This window comes from Papilio machaon, chromosome 8, assembly GCF_912999745.1.
Source record: "Papilio machaon chromosome 8, ilPapMach1.1, whole genome shotgun sequence".
Lineage (NCBI taxonomy): Eukaryota > Metazoa > Arthropoda > Insecta > Lepidoptera > Papilionidae > Papilio > Papilio machaon.
The window spans coordinates 7,037,470-7,055,543 of record NC_059993.1 but is presented as its reverse complement, the minus strand read 5'-3'; the positions used below and the strand labels follow the sequence as shown (position 1 = coordinate 7,055,543).

Genomic DNA, 18,074 nt, shown 5'->3' with positions numbered 1-18,074 from the left:
ATTATATAAATTTTAATCATAATAAAGATTAGCTTCAATTTAGATATAGTTAATAATGAAGAGAATTTTGAAATATAAAGTGCTTATATTTAAATAGTACCTAGTTTCAGTTTTATTTATTTTTTAAATTTCTTTTTTTTTAATAAGCCCGTAATATGCTTTTCGAAATTAGAAAAATAATATATTAATTGCAAATATTAATGTTTTCAAAACCAACTGTTTCCTAAATCTGTCGTTTTTTTTTTAAATTAGAGATTTACAATTGAGTAGGTCGGTAATAAGGTCGGGTCGTGGCTAATGATATCGAGTGGGTTTATACACCCGACTGCATGCGCTGTTAGATAATTATCATCGAAGAAAAACATAAGTAGGGGTAAGTGGTCTTGTTGCTATAATGAGCTTAATAAAGTATACGATAGTAATAGAATAATTTCTTCCCACGAATTAAAAATTTATATTTATTAGTTTTAATAATAATTGGATATGTTTCTTTCTATATGATTGACTTTAACCTTATTTCTCATGGGTTAATATTATAAATTTTTTTGTTTTTTCTGGCCATATAAGGCCATATAAAAAGTTGAAATATTAAACAAATGTGCATATATACAATAGTTAAAATGACAAAGTTAAAACATATATATTAGAATGAAAAACTTAAACAAGCCTGTTTCATCGAGGAAAACAAACATAGAAATATATTTAATAGCCGGTCACACAATACACTTTGAGAGATAAAATCTACAATTAAGTGGTGCATTAGTACGCGGCGTTAATAACAAAGTTTGCTTTATAGTCCAAGAGCTAGGGGCGAGTTCACAAAGAGTAATAAATCAACAGAGCGGTATCATATCGGTGGCATGCAACACTGCGGACGCAATGAATATTGATTTTCGGACTAATTTGCTTCGACGAATATAAATTTACTAAGAACGTCATGTTACGGATATGTATCGTAAATCACCAATAAGGAAACAACAGGCCTGAGCCAGTACACAAACAACGATCAGAATAAATTACATTACAGACTAATTCAAGTCGCATCTTTGAGTAAAAAAGTTACGTCAATGATTAAGTACTAGGTTTTTAATTAATAGTAGAGGATTCCTAACAGAAAGAGAAAAAGATCCTCAGATAAAATACTTTCCTATTTGTCCAGTAATTTAAAGTAAAAACTGTATATAAAATTATTTTTAGATGTGTACCTTTTTCTAACATTTCAATGTTTTGAAATAATTTCTATAATTTCATTATAAAATGAGGTCTCATTGAGTAAAAACTTCATTTATAATAATTATAAATTCATAATGAACACAGTGCATTGAACTACAAACATAATTCCACACAGCAACAACAAAATCAAATTTAATATGCAGATTGGAGCTTTAATTTGAAAACTAAAATATGTATTAAATTAAGTGTTCATATGCAATTTAAAATGAATATGTTTGTATGCATTTCATTCATTTCCCTGCGGTCTGGTTCCCAGACCAGTAATATTGTAGCTAGTTAGATTCTAGTCGAGGCACTGTTAATTGACTAACCAGGAGATACTTCGAATTTAATATGTCGCAATACTGCGGCCGAACAATTGTTCCGCCCATTGCCTTACTAGCTTATTAAATTTAAATTGTTCTCCGAGGTCTCTGTGTTACGTAAGATCAGTTTTGTTGAATATTTCTCATTGTTTGTCTGTATATTATCTATTATTATAAATTGGATATGCATACTTTGTTTCAATTAGCGAGTTAGAGATTATAACAAAAAAAAGTTAATAGTTAAATAGATTTTGTTGGGATGTCTTTTAGTTTTAGAAAGTAAAACGAGAAAAATCAAAAGTAGACTAAAATTAACCTTTATTACTCGCTTCAAGGTGAGACGGGTCACCATCACCATCATCAGCTCACTATATGTCCCCAACGAGGAGCTCGGAGCCTACCCTAAGTAGGAGGTGACTAGGCCATAGTGAACCACGCTGGCCCAGTGCGGGTTGGTTGACTTCACACATATCATTGAATTTCTTCTCAGATATGTGCAGGTTGCATCATGATGTTTTCCTTCACCGTAAGAACGTCGGATAAATGTACATATGTAAATCGAAAAACATACTGGAAGGATTCGAACCCAAGACCTGCAGATTGCAAGTCAAGTGTATAACCCCTGAGCCTCCGACGCTCACTCGGGTCAATTTTCTAAAATTCAACCGAACTAACACGTAAAACTTTTGTTTACAACCACTGTTTACATAAATATTCGACAGCGTCATTTGTTAGTAGCAGCGAGCGTTTTGTCCTATTAATTCAATGAAATACAATTTGTGTAATTTCCATGAACATTTACATACGTGTGGGTTCGTTAGAGCTGAAGTTTTGATGCCTCAACGTCTCACGATAAAATAGTTCCCTGCGTACAGGTTTGTTGCTATCTACTGTATACAAATGAACACGATTTGCTGAAACAACTAATGTAATTGTTATTCTAATGTATTTAACGATATGTTTACTTCGTTGATGATAAAGAATATTTTTATTATGTTTCTGACAACGTTATTGGTTTTAAAGAATGTAATTCTTAAAACATTTTGGTGTTACACAATATAAACTTCTGTAAAATTTCTTCTTTAAAAGGCATTTCTTTAATGTAATTTACAAAGATGATAACTCGTTTTAAAAGTAAAGTAATTAAATTTGACCGACATTTTATTTATTTCTCAGAGAGATTATCTTGTAGAACACGTATAAACATTTAGCTCTGTGAGTTAAACGCTGTTTAAATTAGACGTGTTTCAATAACGAAGCGCGATAAAATAAAACAGCTATTAAGCCTGTCTCTAAATCGCTCGCCAAAATACCAATTTAAATGTTAAACGGCAGAGTAAATAATACTAAAGTCTGGAACACGCTATCGAGAACCTTTTTACGAGGTAATTCATTAAGCGAACTAGAAGTAGCTCGGTGCGAGGACCTAATTAGCATCGGACGAGCGACGTGCGTGGGCGACCGACACTCTATTCGATGTTAACAAATTTATGAAGATAAAGCTAATAAAAAGGCTGTTAAACAAGATGAATTGAAATTGTATTTTGATAATAAAGGTTTCTACAAATGTTAAGTATGGTTATTAATTTGAACTTTCTTTTTAACGATCTTACAGCTTAATAAATAGAAACTCAGCAACTTAGTATTTACTATGTACATAATCTTGCAAACTACAAAGATGATATCGTAGAAGACAAAGTAATCTTTTCTAATCAGTTTACATTAACGAAAAATGTACACATTTCACTGACTGACAATGCCATTTATTGTCAATCATCAATATATTACCTATATTTGATCAAATTTGTCTATAGATTTATTTTTAAATGATACTAACACAGTATTATGTAACTAGCCAGTCTTTACAGGCGAGGTAAAGTTGTTTAGATATGTTTGTTTTAATTTCTTATTTCCAATAAAATTGATAGTAGCAGTTATCATATAATAATATCAAGATCAAATTGTAAATTGTTAGTTGAAATACCTAAAATTTGGTTAATTAATCTATACATATAATGGCACCGTCGACTTCGACTCCCTTCACTTGATGGTGGATGTTTATGCCGTCTTAGTAAAATTATGGTCGCAGTAGGCAATGCGGCGAGATAGTATCACTGTTAGCGAGGAATTTAGATGAATTCCTTCTCGTTTCGAAATCTGTACACGTTTTGTTGCAACTGTTTGTAGATTTTCGCATTCTATTGCCTTTGTTTCAGTTAGAGATAACAATTTGTTTTTCACTTTTTACGATTGTATAACTGCTACAATCATTTGAAATGTGGAATAGGTTTTTAAATGCCTAGTTTCAAATTGTAATAATAATGATTTCTCATTTTTCACGGGATAATCCCAGCTCGCTAGTGTGAAAAATGTTATGATTTTTTTTTTATTTCCTCGATAAATAAGAATGTTTTTAAAACATACACATTTGAGTTGTCAAAAATGAACTTATACCATTTCATTATTGCAAATTGAACAACGTGATTATAATATTCAAGATAAATTTCGCATCAAAATTTAAACTTGCATAACAGCAGGGATATGAAGAAGTAAGAGCTGATAAAGTGCATTCCGTAACCGCCGTTGTCTTGCCCGTGCCAAGTGAGTTACAACTATCCTCGTCCCGGCCGCTTCTGTCGCCAATCGAATGTCTGATTTCAATTTAGATTAAGGTTTAAACATGCACCGTAAAAGCTTATCTAACGAGTACACCTGTTAAAGTCGAAATAATTTACGACCGCGCCCCCTGGCATAGTCGTTAGCCTCGCGAATGAATCGACGCGGGATCGCTTGACTTTAACAGAATATAGACGTAATTCTTCTCGGGTATAATCACGTATTACATGGCAGAGCTCATACGAAAAATTTATGGTTATTGGTTTTGGTGAAATAGAAACGATCATGAAGCGAAGAGGGCTTATTATAAAACAAAATTAAAACGCATAAATTTATTGCATTTATTGGCTCTTTAGATTGTGCCTGTATTTTTAAAATACTTTTATACTTAGTATGATATTCATGAAATATTACAAATACACTCTCTATCTAAATAGTAATTATTCTATACTAGTTGTCGCCCGCGACTACGTCTGCGCGGAGTTAAAAAACATAATAGTAGCTTTTGTGTTCTTCCAGTTTATGTTCAACATTTGTGCCAAATTTCATCAAGATCCGTTGAGCCGTTCCGGAGATACCTTCAGACAAACATCCATCAATCCATCTAAACTTTCGCATTTATAATATTAGTAAGGTTTTATAAATTACCGAAGTTTACTGAAAAGTTTATAACTAACCTTTAGAACTAATTCTAGTTCAACACACAAATTTCTTTTACTAAATCTAATAATTCTTTAAAAAAAAAATCTTTTTGTGAAGAGTTACTTACCTTTGGTAATTATGTTGTTGATTGTGTATGAGTGGTTGGTTGGGCTGCGCCAACAGCAGCTGCTTTTGCTGCTGTTGCCGCTGCAGCATGTGCTTGCCGAAGACACCGTAACCGAAGCCATAGATCTCGTCCTCCTCTTTGTCGGTGAGGCAGCTTGAAGGCTGGAAAAAATTGATATGTATAGCTTTTTCTAGAACCCAAACAAGCACGGTACAAGTTTTCTTACTAAATGTAAGGCTTAATGGTTGTGCTTACATTTGGTTTCACATTTATATGTAGTTCATGGAAATTAAAAAATCACAGATACAAAAATAACCAAAATATTTTATTGCCATCAATCAAATGGCAACGACATTTTTATTTATAACAATAAATTCAAATTTGTTTTTTTTTTTTTTAATTTCACTATGAATCTGAATCAAGAGGTACCTACGTGAAAAATACGTACCCAGTAAAACTTTCGAAGACCTCACGTGAAATACTTCAGCATAAATTTGACAATATTAGGTAAGTTTTTAAAAACACACGTAAAATAACCCATTGAAAGGACATATCCCTCAAAGTTAACATTATTTAGATCCCGATGAAGACTTTCCTTGCATGAACTTAACAAAAAAATATCTTACTATTACATAGTAAGTAGTGATAACGTCACTTGTTGAGTCTTTTAAAGAGTTTTGAATAAACCAAATATAAACTATGAATTATAAATTCTCTTGATCAAGACATTAATTTAAAACATTTTCACCACCGAAATTATCAGCAAGTGGCATAATAATCAAGATTTATCACTCGTAAGAAGCTGCAGTATCGTACCGCCAACGATTAATTCTCTCGTAACATTACACATTGCAGATTTGTAGTACATTATTTCAAGTGGAATTGAGCTATAAACATAAATCTAACAAATGAATTAAGCTCATAACAAGCGAGACATTACTCATGGTAATTTACAATTAAGTTTACGCGGTCCAAATTGTAATGACTACTTTGGACAGAATGATGGTCGTTACTCCTATGTATTTGTAATTTAGTAAATAGAATGTAAACCTCGTTATGTGTTAAAACAAACAATAATACAATTTACCTAAACAGTTTAGTTTACAAAGTTGTATATTAGAGACTAGAAACAATTGAAGTCATTATTCATGTGAAATTTACTTTATGTTTGAAATACACACGAACAAACTATGTGTTTTAATAATTGCAAAGCTATTATACGTTCACTTTTTCTTCGTATGTGCATATTACATCCTTGTAATTTCATTCACAATTGGTTGCAATCTAGTAACAACACTTTTTGCAGATAACAGTGTTGATTTAGCACTAACGCAACGCAACAATAGGGTGAGACTTCACATCTAAAATTAAATATTTAACTTTAACGTTAAAATTTTTAACAAAATTTGTTGGATACACGAATGGGTCGGGTCCACTGGTGCAATACCACGACCAAATAGAAGACAGGTGTGAAGTGGAAATTCCACGTTTCATCTGATGAGTGTGCGTGCCAGAGGCCTTATTAATATAATCCACGTTTCCTTCCCACCCTTTTCTTAAAAGGTAAGGATGGGAAGGGGAAGTTGATTTGACAGGGGAGGGGATGCATAGTTACCACTTGCTCATTTGCCACCTTATGATATAAAAAAATCTTACCGAATACTTTCCAGGCACATAAATCGGTTGAGAATGAGATGTAGTGAGATTGTTCAATGCGAGAGACCCAGGGCTGGCGGAAGGCGGTGTCTGCGGCGTGCCAGGACCTCCGAGGACCCGCATTCGAGGTGACATCTCCTCCCACTCGTGTCTACGTAATTCCTCCAGGTGATCGAGTACGTCGCCGTAATGCGTCGAGAATAGATCCGCGTATCGAGACGCGAGACCTTCCAAGTACCCTCGGTCACCATCCTGTAAACAAAGTAAATTGTTAGCAAAGTTTTCATTATGTATGGTGTCACACTTACTATTAACCTTTGTTCTCTGAAAAATTTCGTTATGTTATCGCGTTTAAAATCTAATCAAATTCTTACATGTCATTAATTAAAAAAATACATATAATCTTTAGTTTTTATTTAAACACATATAATCTTTAGTTTTCGTAAACCGTTTCTTCTGTTCCTCCTTGTTTAAAAAAAATCTTAGTACATGAAAAATGCATGAAAATTTGTTTTTTAACGACTTACGAAGTTTGTACAAACGAGGCAAATTAACGCAGTGGAGAGAGCAAACAGTAATTAAATAGTACCTAAAAACCTATTTGTCTGAAGAGTTGCTTTCCTTCCGAGTAATTTCCGTCGAACGCAAAAAAAAAGAAATAGATATTAAGGAAGGTAATTAAAATCTGCAAGTCTGAGTTATGGAGGAGATTTAAAATTAGGGATGTTTGGCAGTACGCAATTAGGATTTTTGGGTCTTATAATAGGGTCACTTGGATTGTAAGAGGGTATTTAATGGTACCGATGTGCCCGCGGATCGTTGAATTTTCAGAAACATTTTTACGACCACTTTTTTACTGAAGAAAAACCATAAAGTTTAAAGATTTCTTAAAAGGAATATACACACACCTCTTATTATTCAATTTACTCAAATCGTCAACCATAATATTGTATTTCTGTTCAATTTAAAACGTATAACAATATAACGGTCAGATTTCAAATTTTATATTATAGAAGCTTAAAGTTAATCCGCCGCGAAACGATGGAACATAAAAATAAACAAATGAGAAATAATCTCGCTGTAAACGAACTCTTTCATTAAGACTTGGAAACCAAAGACATGGTCCTCGGGCTAAATAATTCCCTACTTCCCCTGTGTAAACACGGCGGGCTCGCCTTTCGGTCCACAGGCCATTCTGCATCTTTCTTTCATGCTTTTTTATAAACGCCTTGTTTTAATATCCTTCTCTTTAACCAACGATGTAAAATGACGCCTCATATTCAAACGTATTTTTGTAAGTACATTTTAAAAATAAACATAAAAACAGACAAACGGAAAACGTGATTAGCTTTCACCAAAATGAAAAATAAATAAATCAATTGCCAGACTGCAGGGAAGTCAGATGAAGTTTAGATAAATGGTTATCCTAAAAATATAAATCATTATATTTGTAAAAAATAACAAGTGACAAAGCTTTGCCCAGTTTATCTATAAACTATAAAACTATCAGCAACCGATATTGTCTGTCACCCTAAGGATTTGCAATTGCATTGCTAAAATCATTCTAGAATGTTGATCTTACTCGCTGAAACTAGAGTTGAAGCCAAGTAAACTTCTTTGATTGTAAGAATTACGATTTACAAGAGCATGCAAGAGCTAAATGAAATGTGTTCAATTATCAATTATTACTAACACGATTGCCTCGCTCCTAACGACAATTTTCTTCATAATTTTTGTAAGAAAAAACAAACTCGTCATCTACATGAATGATTGATAGAAGATTGTGAATCTAAATAAAAAAAAACGTGGAGATTTACAATCTGTATTATTCCTGTCAAATCAAAAAAGCATCAGGGGTTTTCCAACGGAGAGTCGCACTTAGAATTCTACCAGCGGGTGCGCGTCGAGTCAAAGATGGCCCCGAGGTTTATTTCCATTTTTAAATGAGAGCGGCTGAGAGCTTTGTCGGCTCTGAGTTTGTGCTCAGCGTTTTAAGTGGATTAAATCGCTCCACGCTCGTAAAACCGACAAGTGCTCCGGCTAAGAATTAAAGTAACCGTTCGACTTTTGCATGAGAAACGGGCCCCCGGTTCGCACTCCGCGCATTCGACGCGCGCCTGTCGGTCGGTCTGATTATTTTTTCTGGGGAAATGGTCGTCGAATCACATCTTGGCCCGCCGCAGCCGCTTTGTGAATACTCAATGAAAGAAATTCATTAGCGCTATCTTTCAATAGCCCCCCGCACTCGGGGATGAACTTTTTGTTCTCGAGGAAAGGCTTAAGCTAAAACTTGTTGCTAAGAAACGATTCGCCATTTGACAATTACGATTCGCGCATGAGCGATACGTCAGAATTTGTTGCGCAAAAGTCGTCGTGTAAAAGTTCCAATTCAAAGAAATTATTTTGCAAGTTGATTAATATCTACTTGAAAATTATTTCGATAGTTAATTATTTTTTGCAAATTAAATCGATATCAAAATCAAAATGGAAAATATATGTTCCAATTTTTTTGTTTATGAATGTCATATTCGAATTAGAGAAACGTGACAATTTTAAAATTCATTCGCCCAGATGGAAAAAAAAAGAAACACAAATACTGGGCAAGATATATTTAGAGCATGTCCCAAAGAGAAACTAAGTCAAAGAACTACAATAAAAGAAAACAATGATCTATGGTGGTCGGCAAAAGGCATAGTAAATGCTCTTGAATTTAAATAGTACATTGAGTCTAAAGAGACTCGTTTCGAGCGTGGAATCCAGTCCACGGGATAGCCTGGCAATGGCGGTCGCGCTGTTAAAGAAAAATAACCAACCGGGAAGTTCAGTAATAAACATAAAATTTCAGATTTGACATTCTTTATTGCCTATGCTTTAACCATTTATAGACGTAATAGTATTTGAGACACAGCTTTTATGTAATATTTTCCAAACCAAACACCACTTTTAAGAATATTTGATTTCAAAGTAGGTCATTTTACTCGATATTCTGAAATCTATGCAGTTATATTATCATAAAATGTTATTTTCATCGTGTCATTACCATTTCTCATTTCTTAGGTTAAACTCGTAGTCGTTGATTTGTGGATTAAGAGCAAACCAAGTCAATAGATATTCAATATTTTTTTCATGAATTGATCAGCTGCTTGGTATATCCACAGACCTAACTCTGTACACTTAAATTTATAAAGCAAAAAGACAACGAATTTTCATCATTATACCAAAGATATCAAACATCTAAGGAATCGATAGGCATACAGTCTGTCCCCAGCCCAAGCGTCTGCACCATCAGACTTTACGTACTTTAAAATGAGTATAAATTGCAAAACTTGGGAATTATTTGCGTCTCTCCATGGCAATTTACTCCGTTTTTCCACAGTTTCATTATAACAAGTTTAATTGAAGACCGCGTCCGGTACATAAATTTAAACTTTTGGCATGCATTTTAATCCGCTTACAGTAGTTAGTTGTTCGCTGTAATGGCCACTAAATGAGTTTTGTAGTTTCCCCTCAGCTATTCGGTTATTGTTAACTAATTAAATTAAAGTGATTAATTTGATGTTGTTCTTGTCAGATTATGACTTATTAAGCGTCCTATAGTAATCAACAGTTTATGAAATACTTAAGACTTTTATTAAGACCTGTGTATTTTTATTCATTCTTCTAATTGAAATCCTAATTAATGAGAACATAAATCTAAACATCTAAAACCTTTCAGCTTGTGAATATTTAAGTGTTGTCTTTCAAAGGAACATTTTAATGAATATTTACAGTTTGCAAATGGAAGTATGAAAGTAACGAAATGTAAACTCGAGGAACATTCACATTGAAGACACTAAGGCATGCCATGTCAGGAACAATTTAAATGTTAATGTGAAATTATAAGCGCGTTCCTGTACCGAGTGTCGGCAAAAGGCGACGGAGATAAAATGAAATGTCGCCCTCACACCTTGATTAATGTATAAAATCATTTAATTTATGAAGAAAACAAGACACATTGCGCACCTCACCTAATGTTATCAACATCATCTGCGAAATAGATGAAAGAAGTGCATCTAACAAATGTAACTAATTCAAAGAAACGTCTTCATTCATTTTACTCGTGTATTGATTATGTAGGTAAACGTATTGTTTGATTCTCCTATACCTAGATTCGATATTCAAAACCTTTTACAAAGTTACACTCACTCATAAATGAATTACCATTCTTTAGCAGGACTTCTGGTCCAAGTACATATAACTTTAATAACCATTAGCCTTATGATTTATAAAATTATTATTAATTGCAAAAATTAAATGATAGTTGAACGTAAACCGTTTTCATATCTATTCCAAAGAAATAAGAAGGTGGCAAACGATATATTACCAGAGTGCAATGAAAGTAAACCATCAACGAAAACGGACGATAATTGGCTGAGCGTTTCTTTTCATGAGTCACAAAATACCCCGAGTGGCCGGCGATCTCATTATAGATCTAGTTAACTCAAATTCAAACGGTCGTTTCTTTACGAATACCGTCGGAAATAGTTACAGTCTCCTCGATCTGCTCGAGGAAATACTTCAACCGATTGTTTTCTATTCTTTGATATAGATACGTCCTTTCCTTTTTCTTTCTCCATTTTTTCTTTTTAAGTAACGAAAATATTGAATTAAGATTTCGATTGGTGTATAAAGACAAAAATGAATCGTTAGATGCACAAATGTCATAAGATTATAAGAAACAATTATGACAGTTTAAATTCTAAAAAAAACTTGAGAGGTGTCAAGGGACACCCGGATGGAACGAAGTTCCTTTCGATTAATTAGTGAAGGAACCCATGTTTATTCTATGAATAAAAAACTTAAGTCTTCACAAGAAGTACATTTTATTTCTATGAATTTTCGTTATATATTGTCACGTTGTTGCCATGGTGAAGTAGCGCTCATTCGTCGTTAACATACTTACTAAAGCAAAAAGTGTCGTGACAACTTTTCGTAAGAATTTTTTCCGTCTAGCCCCCTTTCACAACGCGCGATAAAGAACTTCGTTCCAAAAAAAAAAAAAGGTTCAATTAAAACAAGCAAGTGATTCATTCTAAAACAGTAGAGTCGTCAATGAACTCAGCCATTTATATTGAACGGTTAAATACGATTAGACAGTGTTGGTCTATTACCGTTCAGAAGACGTGTAGAGCTCTATATTGTATTATTTCTATTGTGAGCGAGTTCAATGTTCGGCAAGTATTTATGGTTGTATTAATTTGATTAACTCGAGGCACATCATGCCGACGCAATAAATAGCTAAGGATACGAATATCGGAGAGCAAGTAAATCATATTACCACGATGTACTTAGCTTACCGTCTTCTATGCTTTGATGTAATTTCTCAAGCTTCTCCCAGACATCAATTTACAATATTGATAATGTATATCCAACATATTCGATGTGTTCTTTTTTAACTTTACTCTTTTCACTATGCATCTATAATTTTTTTATTCTTTTTGACTGTTGTTTTAGTTATTAGTTATAGAATTGAATCTCTCAAATAATCCAAACAAGTCAATTACATGCTCATATGAGGTCTCAAATTGTAGAAACTCTATGTAACTTTAGTGCATAAAACTATCAACTTCCTTAAGAAAGGAAAGACAATTACGGTCAAGTAAAAAAACGGTACATCTGTGACATGACAATGATTCGTGGAACAGGTTTATGCAGTAGTCTTCGGAAGACCGAATGCTATTAAGAGATCACGAATCTAAAATAGCACTGCACTGCACAAGGCAAGAATAAGAAGCCCAAGAAGACAATGGATACTGCGGCGCTACTTTTCTCGTATTGGAATAGTAACGTCCATTCTTAAATAGTACTTAATGCGAACTACAAATCCGGAGCTTGTGACTTCTGGCCGTTTTTTAATTGTTCCTTTGACTTTTTTCATGTACTTGTGGGAGTAAATCCGATTTTAAAATGTTTTTAGACGTTTAATATTGTTCGTATCTCTATTCTTAAAATACGAGATAATAAGAGATAATAATTTAGAACAGATTTTCATCTTTTTAGTTCTTACTTCTAATATTCTAGTGTAATAATTCTCTGCAAAAATTCTAATCTAATATTTCTGAAAGGCCATAATATTATATCATTTTGAAAATAAAACAGCGATAACATTATGAACATTGCCATTCATTTGATTCTATGACAAAGTTCCTTTGAGCGGAGATGAAATAACAGTAGCTCAGTATTCACAGGAAGCACCTGTTTACAATATGACGCATGGGGCTGACACTGTCGATGTGCCAACAGATTTATACTCTATTCTATTTTAAGAACAAAATAACTATTTAGTTAGACAAATATTGATATTGTTGATGAAAATTATTTAACGAAATTCTAAAAACAATTCTGAATAGATTTAAAAATGTCTAAAGAGTATGATTACCAAGGATTTGAGAACTTGCTAAAATGACTTATCAATATTTGTCATGGGTTTTGAAACGACAATCACGAAATCGAATTCCGTTATGTAATAATTATAATTCAAATCATTAACCTTACCAATTTCTATAAAATAATGCATTTTAAGTTTTCTATCTACTCGTATTTCTTCGATAACATCGGATACGATTATTCCGGCTGGTATGAAGACAGCTCTGTTCGCTTCGGTACGGACGAAATTTATGTGTGACAGTAACTCCTGAAGGGGCAATTCTTCATCGAGCTGCTACCGATACTCTCACGACGCCGAGCAAATTGCAACGCGCTTTTGGGATCATTTCGGCCAAATTAACAATATTAAATAACGTAATGTATTAGATGATGAATGAATATTTATTGCAATTAAGTCTTATAACAGATTGTTTCTTTCGATTACAACTTTTAAATAGCATTTTAAATAATTTAAACGTTTTGAGTTCTACTTATATTTGTTAAAGTGCCATGATGAGCATAAAAGAGTTTAAAATAAAATTACGGCGAATCATATAATGCGCATGTTTATTTGTATACGTAAATACGTAATGCAAACAGAAAAGCATGAGTTACGTGGGATTATAACAAAAACAAAAAAAAAAAAAAAACACCATTAGCGAAGGATTACGCCAACAATAACCAATGAAACACGAGGCTATGAGCCTGACTCGTAAACTTTAATGTCGCAACAAATATTGAAGTCTTCGGACTTTTATACTATTTTTTTTTTCACACAACATAGTACAGCGTTTGAAACGAGAAATATGATATCTATAAAGAATATGTTGGATGAATATTGAGTTCTGACATCGTAGATGATGTGTGTCTGGAGAATTGTAAGGATAATAAAATAATACGCCCTCTCTATCCCGTTTCATATGTTCCCTATCATATTGTTACGACGAATATTCAAGTCTGCGATGGAAGCTACGATAGCATTATTGACTTTATTAGGCTCTTATTCTTTCCAATGAATGTTCTCAATAAAGTTATTATTACATTATGTTTTATATTGTAGCCATACAATGTTAATACTACAAGAGTATTTTCAGAGAACATTACTTTGTGATTGATTTTATGTTTCGCAAAAATCAATACCAGAAAATGATATGAATTCTAGTCGGTCCACAATAGGCAATGCATGATGCATGCATGCACAATTGTAGATGTCTACGGGCAACCGTCGCTTGCGTATTCAGGTGGTCCGATTGCTCGTTTGCCACCTTATTATATAAAAAATATGTCCAATTTATACAAAGTTTACATATACAATTTATACAACTTCCAGAATTCCTAATCTAAATTGATTTATACATGTTTATATGGTTGGAAAAAAACTCAAAATTAAAATTGATTTCGTAAATAAAATAGGTTACAATTAAAAGAAATGACACAGACATATTACTTCCTCAAAGTAAAAGCTCGATTCAACGGAAACTTCAACCTCTTGCATTTTAATTCGAACGTGGGTGTAACACGGCTCTTGATACGATCACACTGCACATAACTATGTCAGATACAGCTTTGGATTTGTTTGACGAAGTATTATATCGCGACTTGAATCATAATTTGTATTCAATGTAGTATAAAGGTGACGCGGTGCTACATTTGAATCATAACATTAGGTACATTACTATTCTGGAATGTAAGCGCTTTCTGAATGCGGAATTTATTCTAGTATGATTGTGTAGGATAGTTTAATGTAACGAACATGTTTTGATGAGTAATGACCATTTTATTTGTGATCGTCTTATGTTTACATGAAAATATAAATATTTAATGGCTTTAAACTATTTTAAGGGATTGTAAATTTACGTGTCCCTGTATCGAGCTTTGAAAATATTTAACATTGCCAAATTTAAATAAATTCTTACTATTATTATAATTGCGGATGTTTAGATTGATGGATGGATGTTTATTAAAAGAACGGCTTAACGGATCTCGCTGAAATTAGGCATAGATGTGAGGTATACATATTCTGAAAGGACAGATAGGTTACTAATTAAGTTGTCTTTTAATTCCGCGCGGACGTTTTCACTGGCAACTGTTAGTATTTAAAACAGGATAATTGCTAAAAGTCGCATGAAATAAATTAAAGAGACCACAAAATAAAAATACACTAAAACGATGATCACTTTGACCTTTATTTAACAAGAATCGATAATAAACTGAGCGGCAGTAAATTTTCCGTATCACAATCATCTCAGGCTCACGTTAGGTCTTTAAATTATCTGGCATCTGCGAGAACGTTAAAGTTTAACACGAACCGTAATCTCATAACATGTTATATTGAAAACAAAACAAAACCTTGCGCCTTTTGTAGTAAAGGTTTAACCTTTAGCCCCTGAGTGTGAAGTATAGTGTATAGAAGATGGACAATTGAAATAGTCGTTATATGAAACTTATAAGAACATAATTGCCATCTCTCTGTTTTAAACAATAATGACCGAATAGACAACTGGCGTTGACCATTCGACGTTGTATGTACGGAACGTATGCAAAGTAATACTCGCAACGCAAGGAAGCAAGGATACATTATTATTTACGAAGATTTACTTTATCTTGTGTACGAAGAGCTAAAATAACAAAAGAAATGTCGTTTATTATTATGAACGTAAAATTTTAAAATTCATTCAGGCGTCGCCAGGCACGACTAGTTTGCTACAAGTTGGTGTTGGAAATAGTTAAGTATTCGACTTAAGTTAATGTGCATTGTTTCTATTCTAAGTGATAAAGTTAAATGATATTTACAGCTTATCTGTAAATGTTGCATTACTTCTTGCCTTTATTTTCTTCGCGACTAATTTTAATAACAAAAAATTTAATCAAGTAAATATAAGAATCCTTTAGAAATGGAAAAGGAAAAAAACTCGCAATTAAAAAAAAATAAAGTGGTATTTAGTTAGTGCATAATCAAAACTATTCTTCAAACACAAAAGCAAAACATTGTTTTTAAGGCTTTCGTAACGAATAATGTTTGCTTCAAGATATGCCATATACCAACTTTATTCTACAAGAATTTTTTAAAGAAAATTTATCCGGGAAGATACTTTGACATCAAGTATAATTTTACATTCGACAGAAACGTAGGCGATTGTGGTACCCTATAAAACATATGTGTACACTGCAGTCCATTTGAATGATACACATACGTGGGACGCGACTGACAAGCACATCGCGCGTAACCCGTGGCCTCGTAAATATTGGGATACACATCTCAAACTAGAATATATGAAATGCTGAATATAAAAATTCTTTTCTACGTAAACTTTTTTATATTTTTTCCTAAATTTTGGTAAGTATTTTTTGGCTATTGAATGCGATTTTCGGATGTCGAAATCAATTTTCATGAGTGGTATTCAAATAACTTCAAAAATTAAAGCATATAGAATGGCATAGAATGTTGAGGCTTGCTGAAACGGTCAAATTATTTTGCTGAAAAATATTTTCTGATTTAAAAAAATTCTGACTGAAAGAAATAAAGATTTTATTCTGAAAATCATGCAACAAATCAAACCTGTCACAATTTTATTACAAGTTATACTTAAAATCGATTAAATTCTATATATCATTGTAAATTTTTCCAGAGTTATTATATTTAACATTAATTTGTTAGTTCTGTAACTTACTACAAAAGATTACATAGAATTACAGCTAACATAGATGCCCTTAGATTTGTCACAATAAGATATGATCCATCATCATTACATGGTTATTGATAGCTATCATTTAACGTGTTAGGTTCAATGTTACAATGCACAATGTTCTATGCTTCAAAACATAGTAAGATCCGACAAATGTAGTAGCAGAGAATAAAACTACCAGAAGACTTTATTCTTCTTTGATTACGACATACCGACCCATATAATACCGACTAACTGAAAGTTCTGCATGAACGGGGAAAACATTCGCATTTATAATATTAGTAAGATGTTAATTACGTTCATTAATTTCAATTTAATTATTTTATTAAGCAATTCAAACAAATACACTAACATTTTTACTATAAGTTTACAACTAATTATGTACAAGAAGGCATAAATATTAAAAAAAAATACTTTAATTACCTAATTAAAGCAGAAAGGTAAGAAAGCACCTATTTGTTATGCGCCTACGTCAAGCTTCAACAGCAAGTAAATTCGACAGGCGATATTTCATCTGCAACTCCAAATAAAACATGGCCGCTCTATATTTAAAACGTCCAATCTGTCAACGGTGGAGTGCGCGTGTTGTGAGACTTTGGTTGCAAACGATGCCAGCATCTGTTCTCTATTTACAGATTTGTCACCGACGTCTGCGCCGGAACTAAGGTAACCCTTTTTTTATGAATGTGAAATGTTTACGATGAAAACCAATATCAGGTTTGACACGCGATTGTCTTAATTGACTTAATCCGGTTACGTCCTATGGATTTTGCAAATGTACAACATGGTTTTAAAGTAGAGGACTCCAGTTCAATCGACACCAATTAATGAAAATTAAATAGGCCAATATAAATTTTCGTTACCTAAATGCAAAATAAAGTTCGCACAATGTCATTATAGATTGAGTTATTGTCTGTGGTGATTTTTAGTCATCAATCGCTGCGAACAAAAATGTTTGCTTTTCACTTTAGTATAATTATCAATACCAAATAATTTTTTAATCTTAAGATATCTAATGCGACCCCGCAGACGGTACAGACGTTTTTTTTGTTTTTAAAGACAAAATAAAGCAGACCACAAACAAAAAATCATTGATTTACGTTCTAAATTAGCGATTAACCGGTTGTCACGTGTTTAATAAATATTCTGACCTTTTTAAAGTCGCCTATTTAGATAGGTGATTAGGACAACTTGCCTCTAATAAGAATAAATTAATTTATTGTTAATTATATCCCTTTATTTAGGAGAGAAAGCATTAAATAAAGTTATCTTTGGCTTCCATCTTCGATGAACATTTCGGCCATTGGCTTTACAGGTGTTGTACCTTTGAAGGTAATATGCAAAGTGTCACAAGCTAGCCGCTCTATTTTTTCAGTTTAATGTCTTTTTAAACTGGATACGTAT

General features: G+C 32.9%; 1 protein-coding gene across 6 annotated transcripts in view; it reads right to left on the bottom strand.

Moving 5' to 3' along the window:
- The window catches only part of LOC106720351, a 109,944-nt gene that overhangs the window by 12,601 nt on the left and 79,269 nt on the right, over positions 1–18,074 (bottom strand). For all 6 annotated transcript variants that reach the window (XM_014515005.2, XM_014515009.2, XM_014515010.2 and 3 more), the window contains exons 2-3: positions 6,580–6,831; positions 4,924–5,084 (exon numbers count right to left, since the gene is read on the bottom strand). In XM_014515005.2, coding sequence (XP_014370491.2) covers positions 4,924–5,084; positions 6,580–6,831 — 413 coding nt within the window. The remainder of the gene's footprint in view (positions 1–4,923; positions 5,085–6,579; positions 6,832–18,074) is intronic.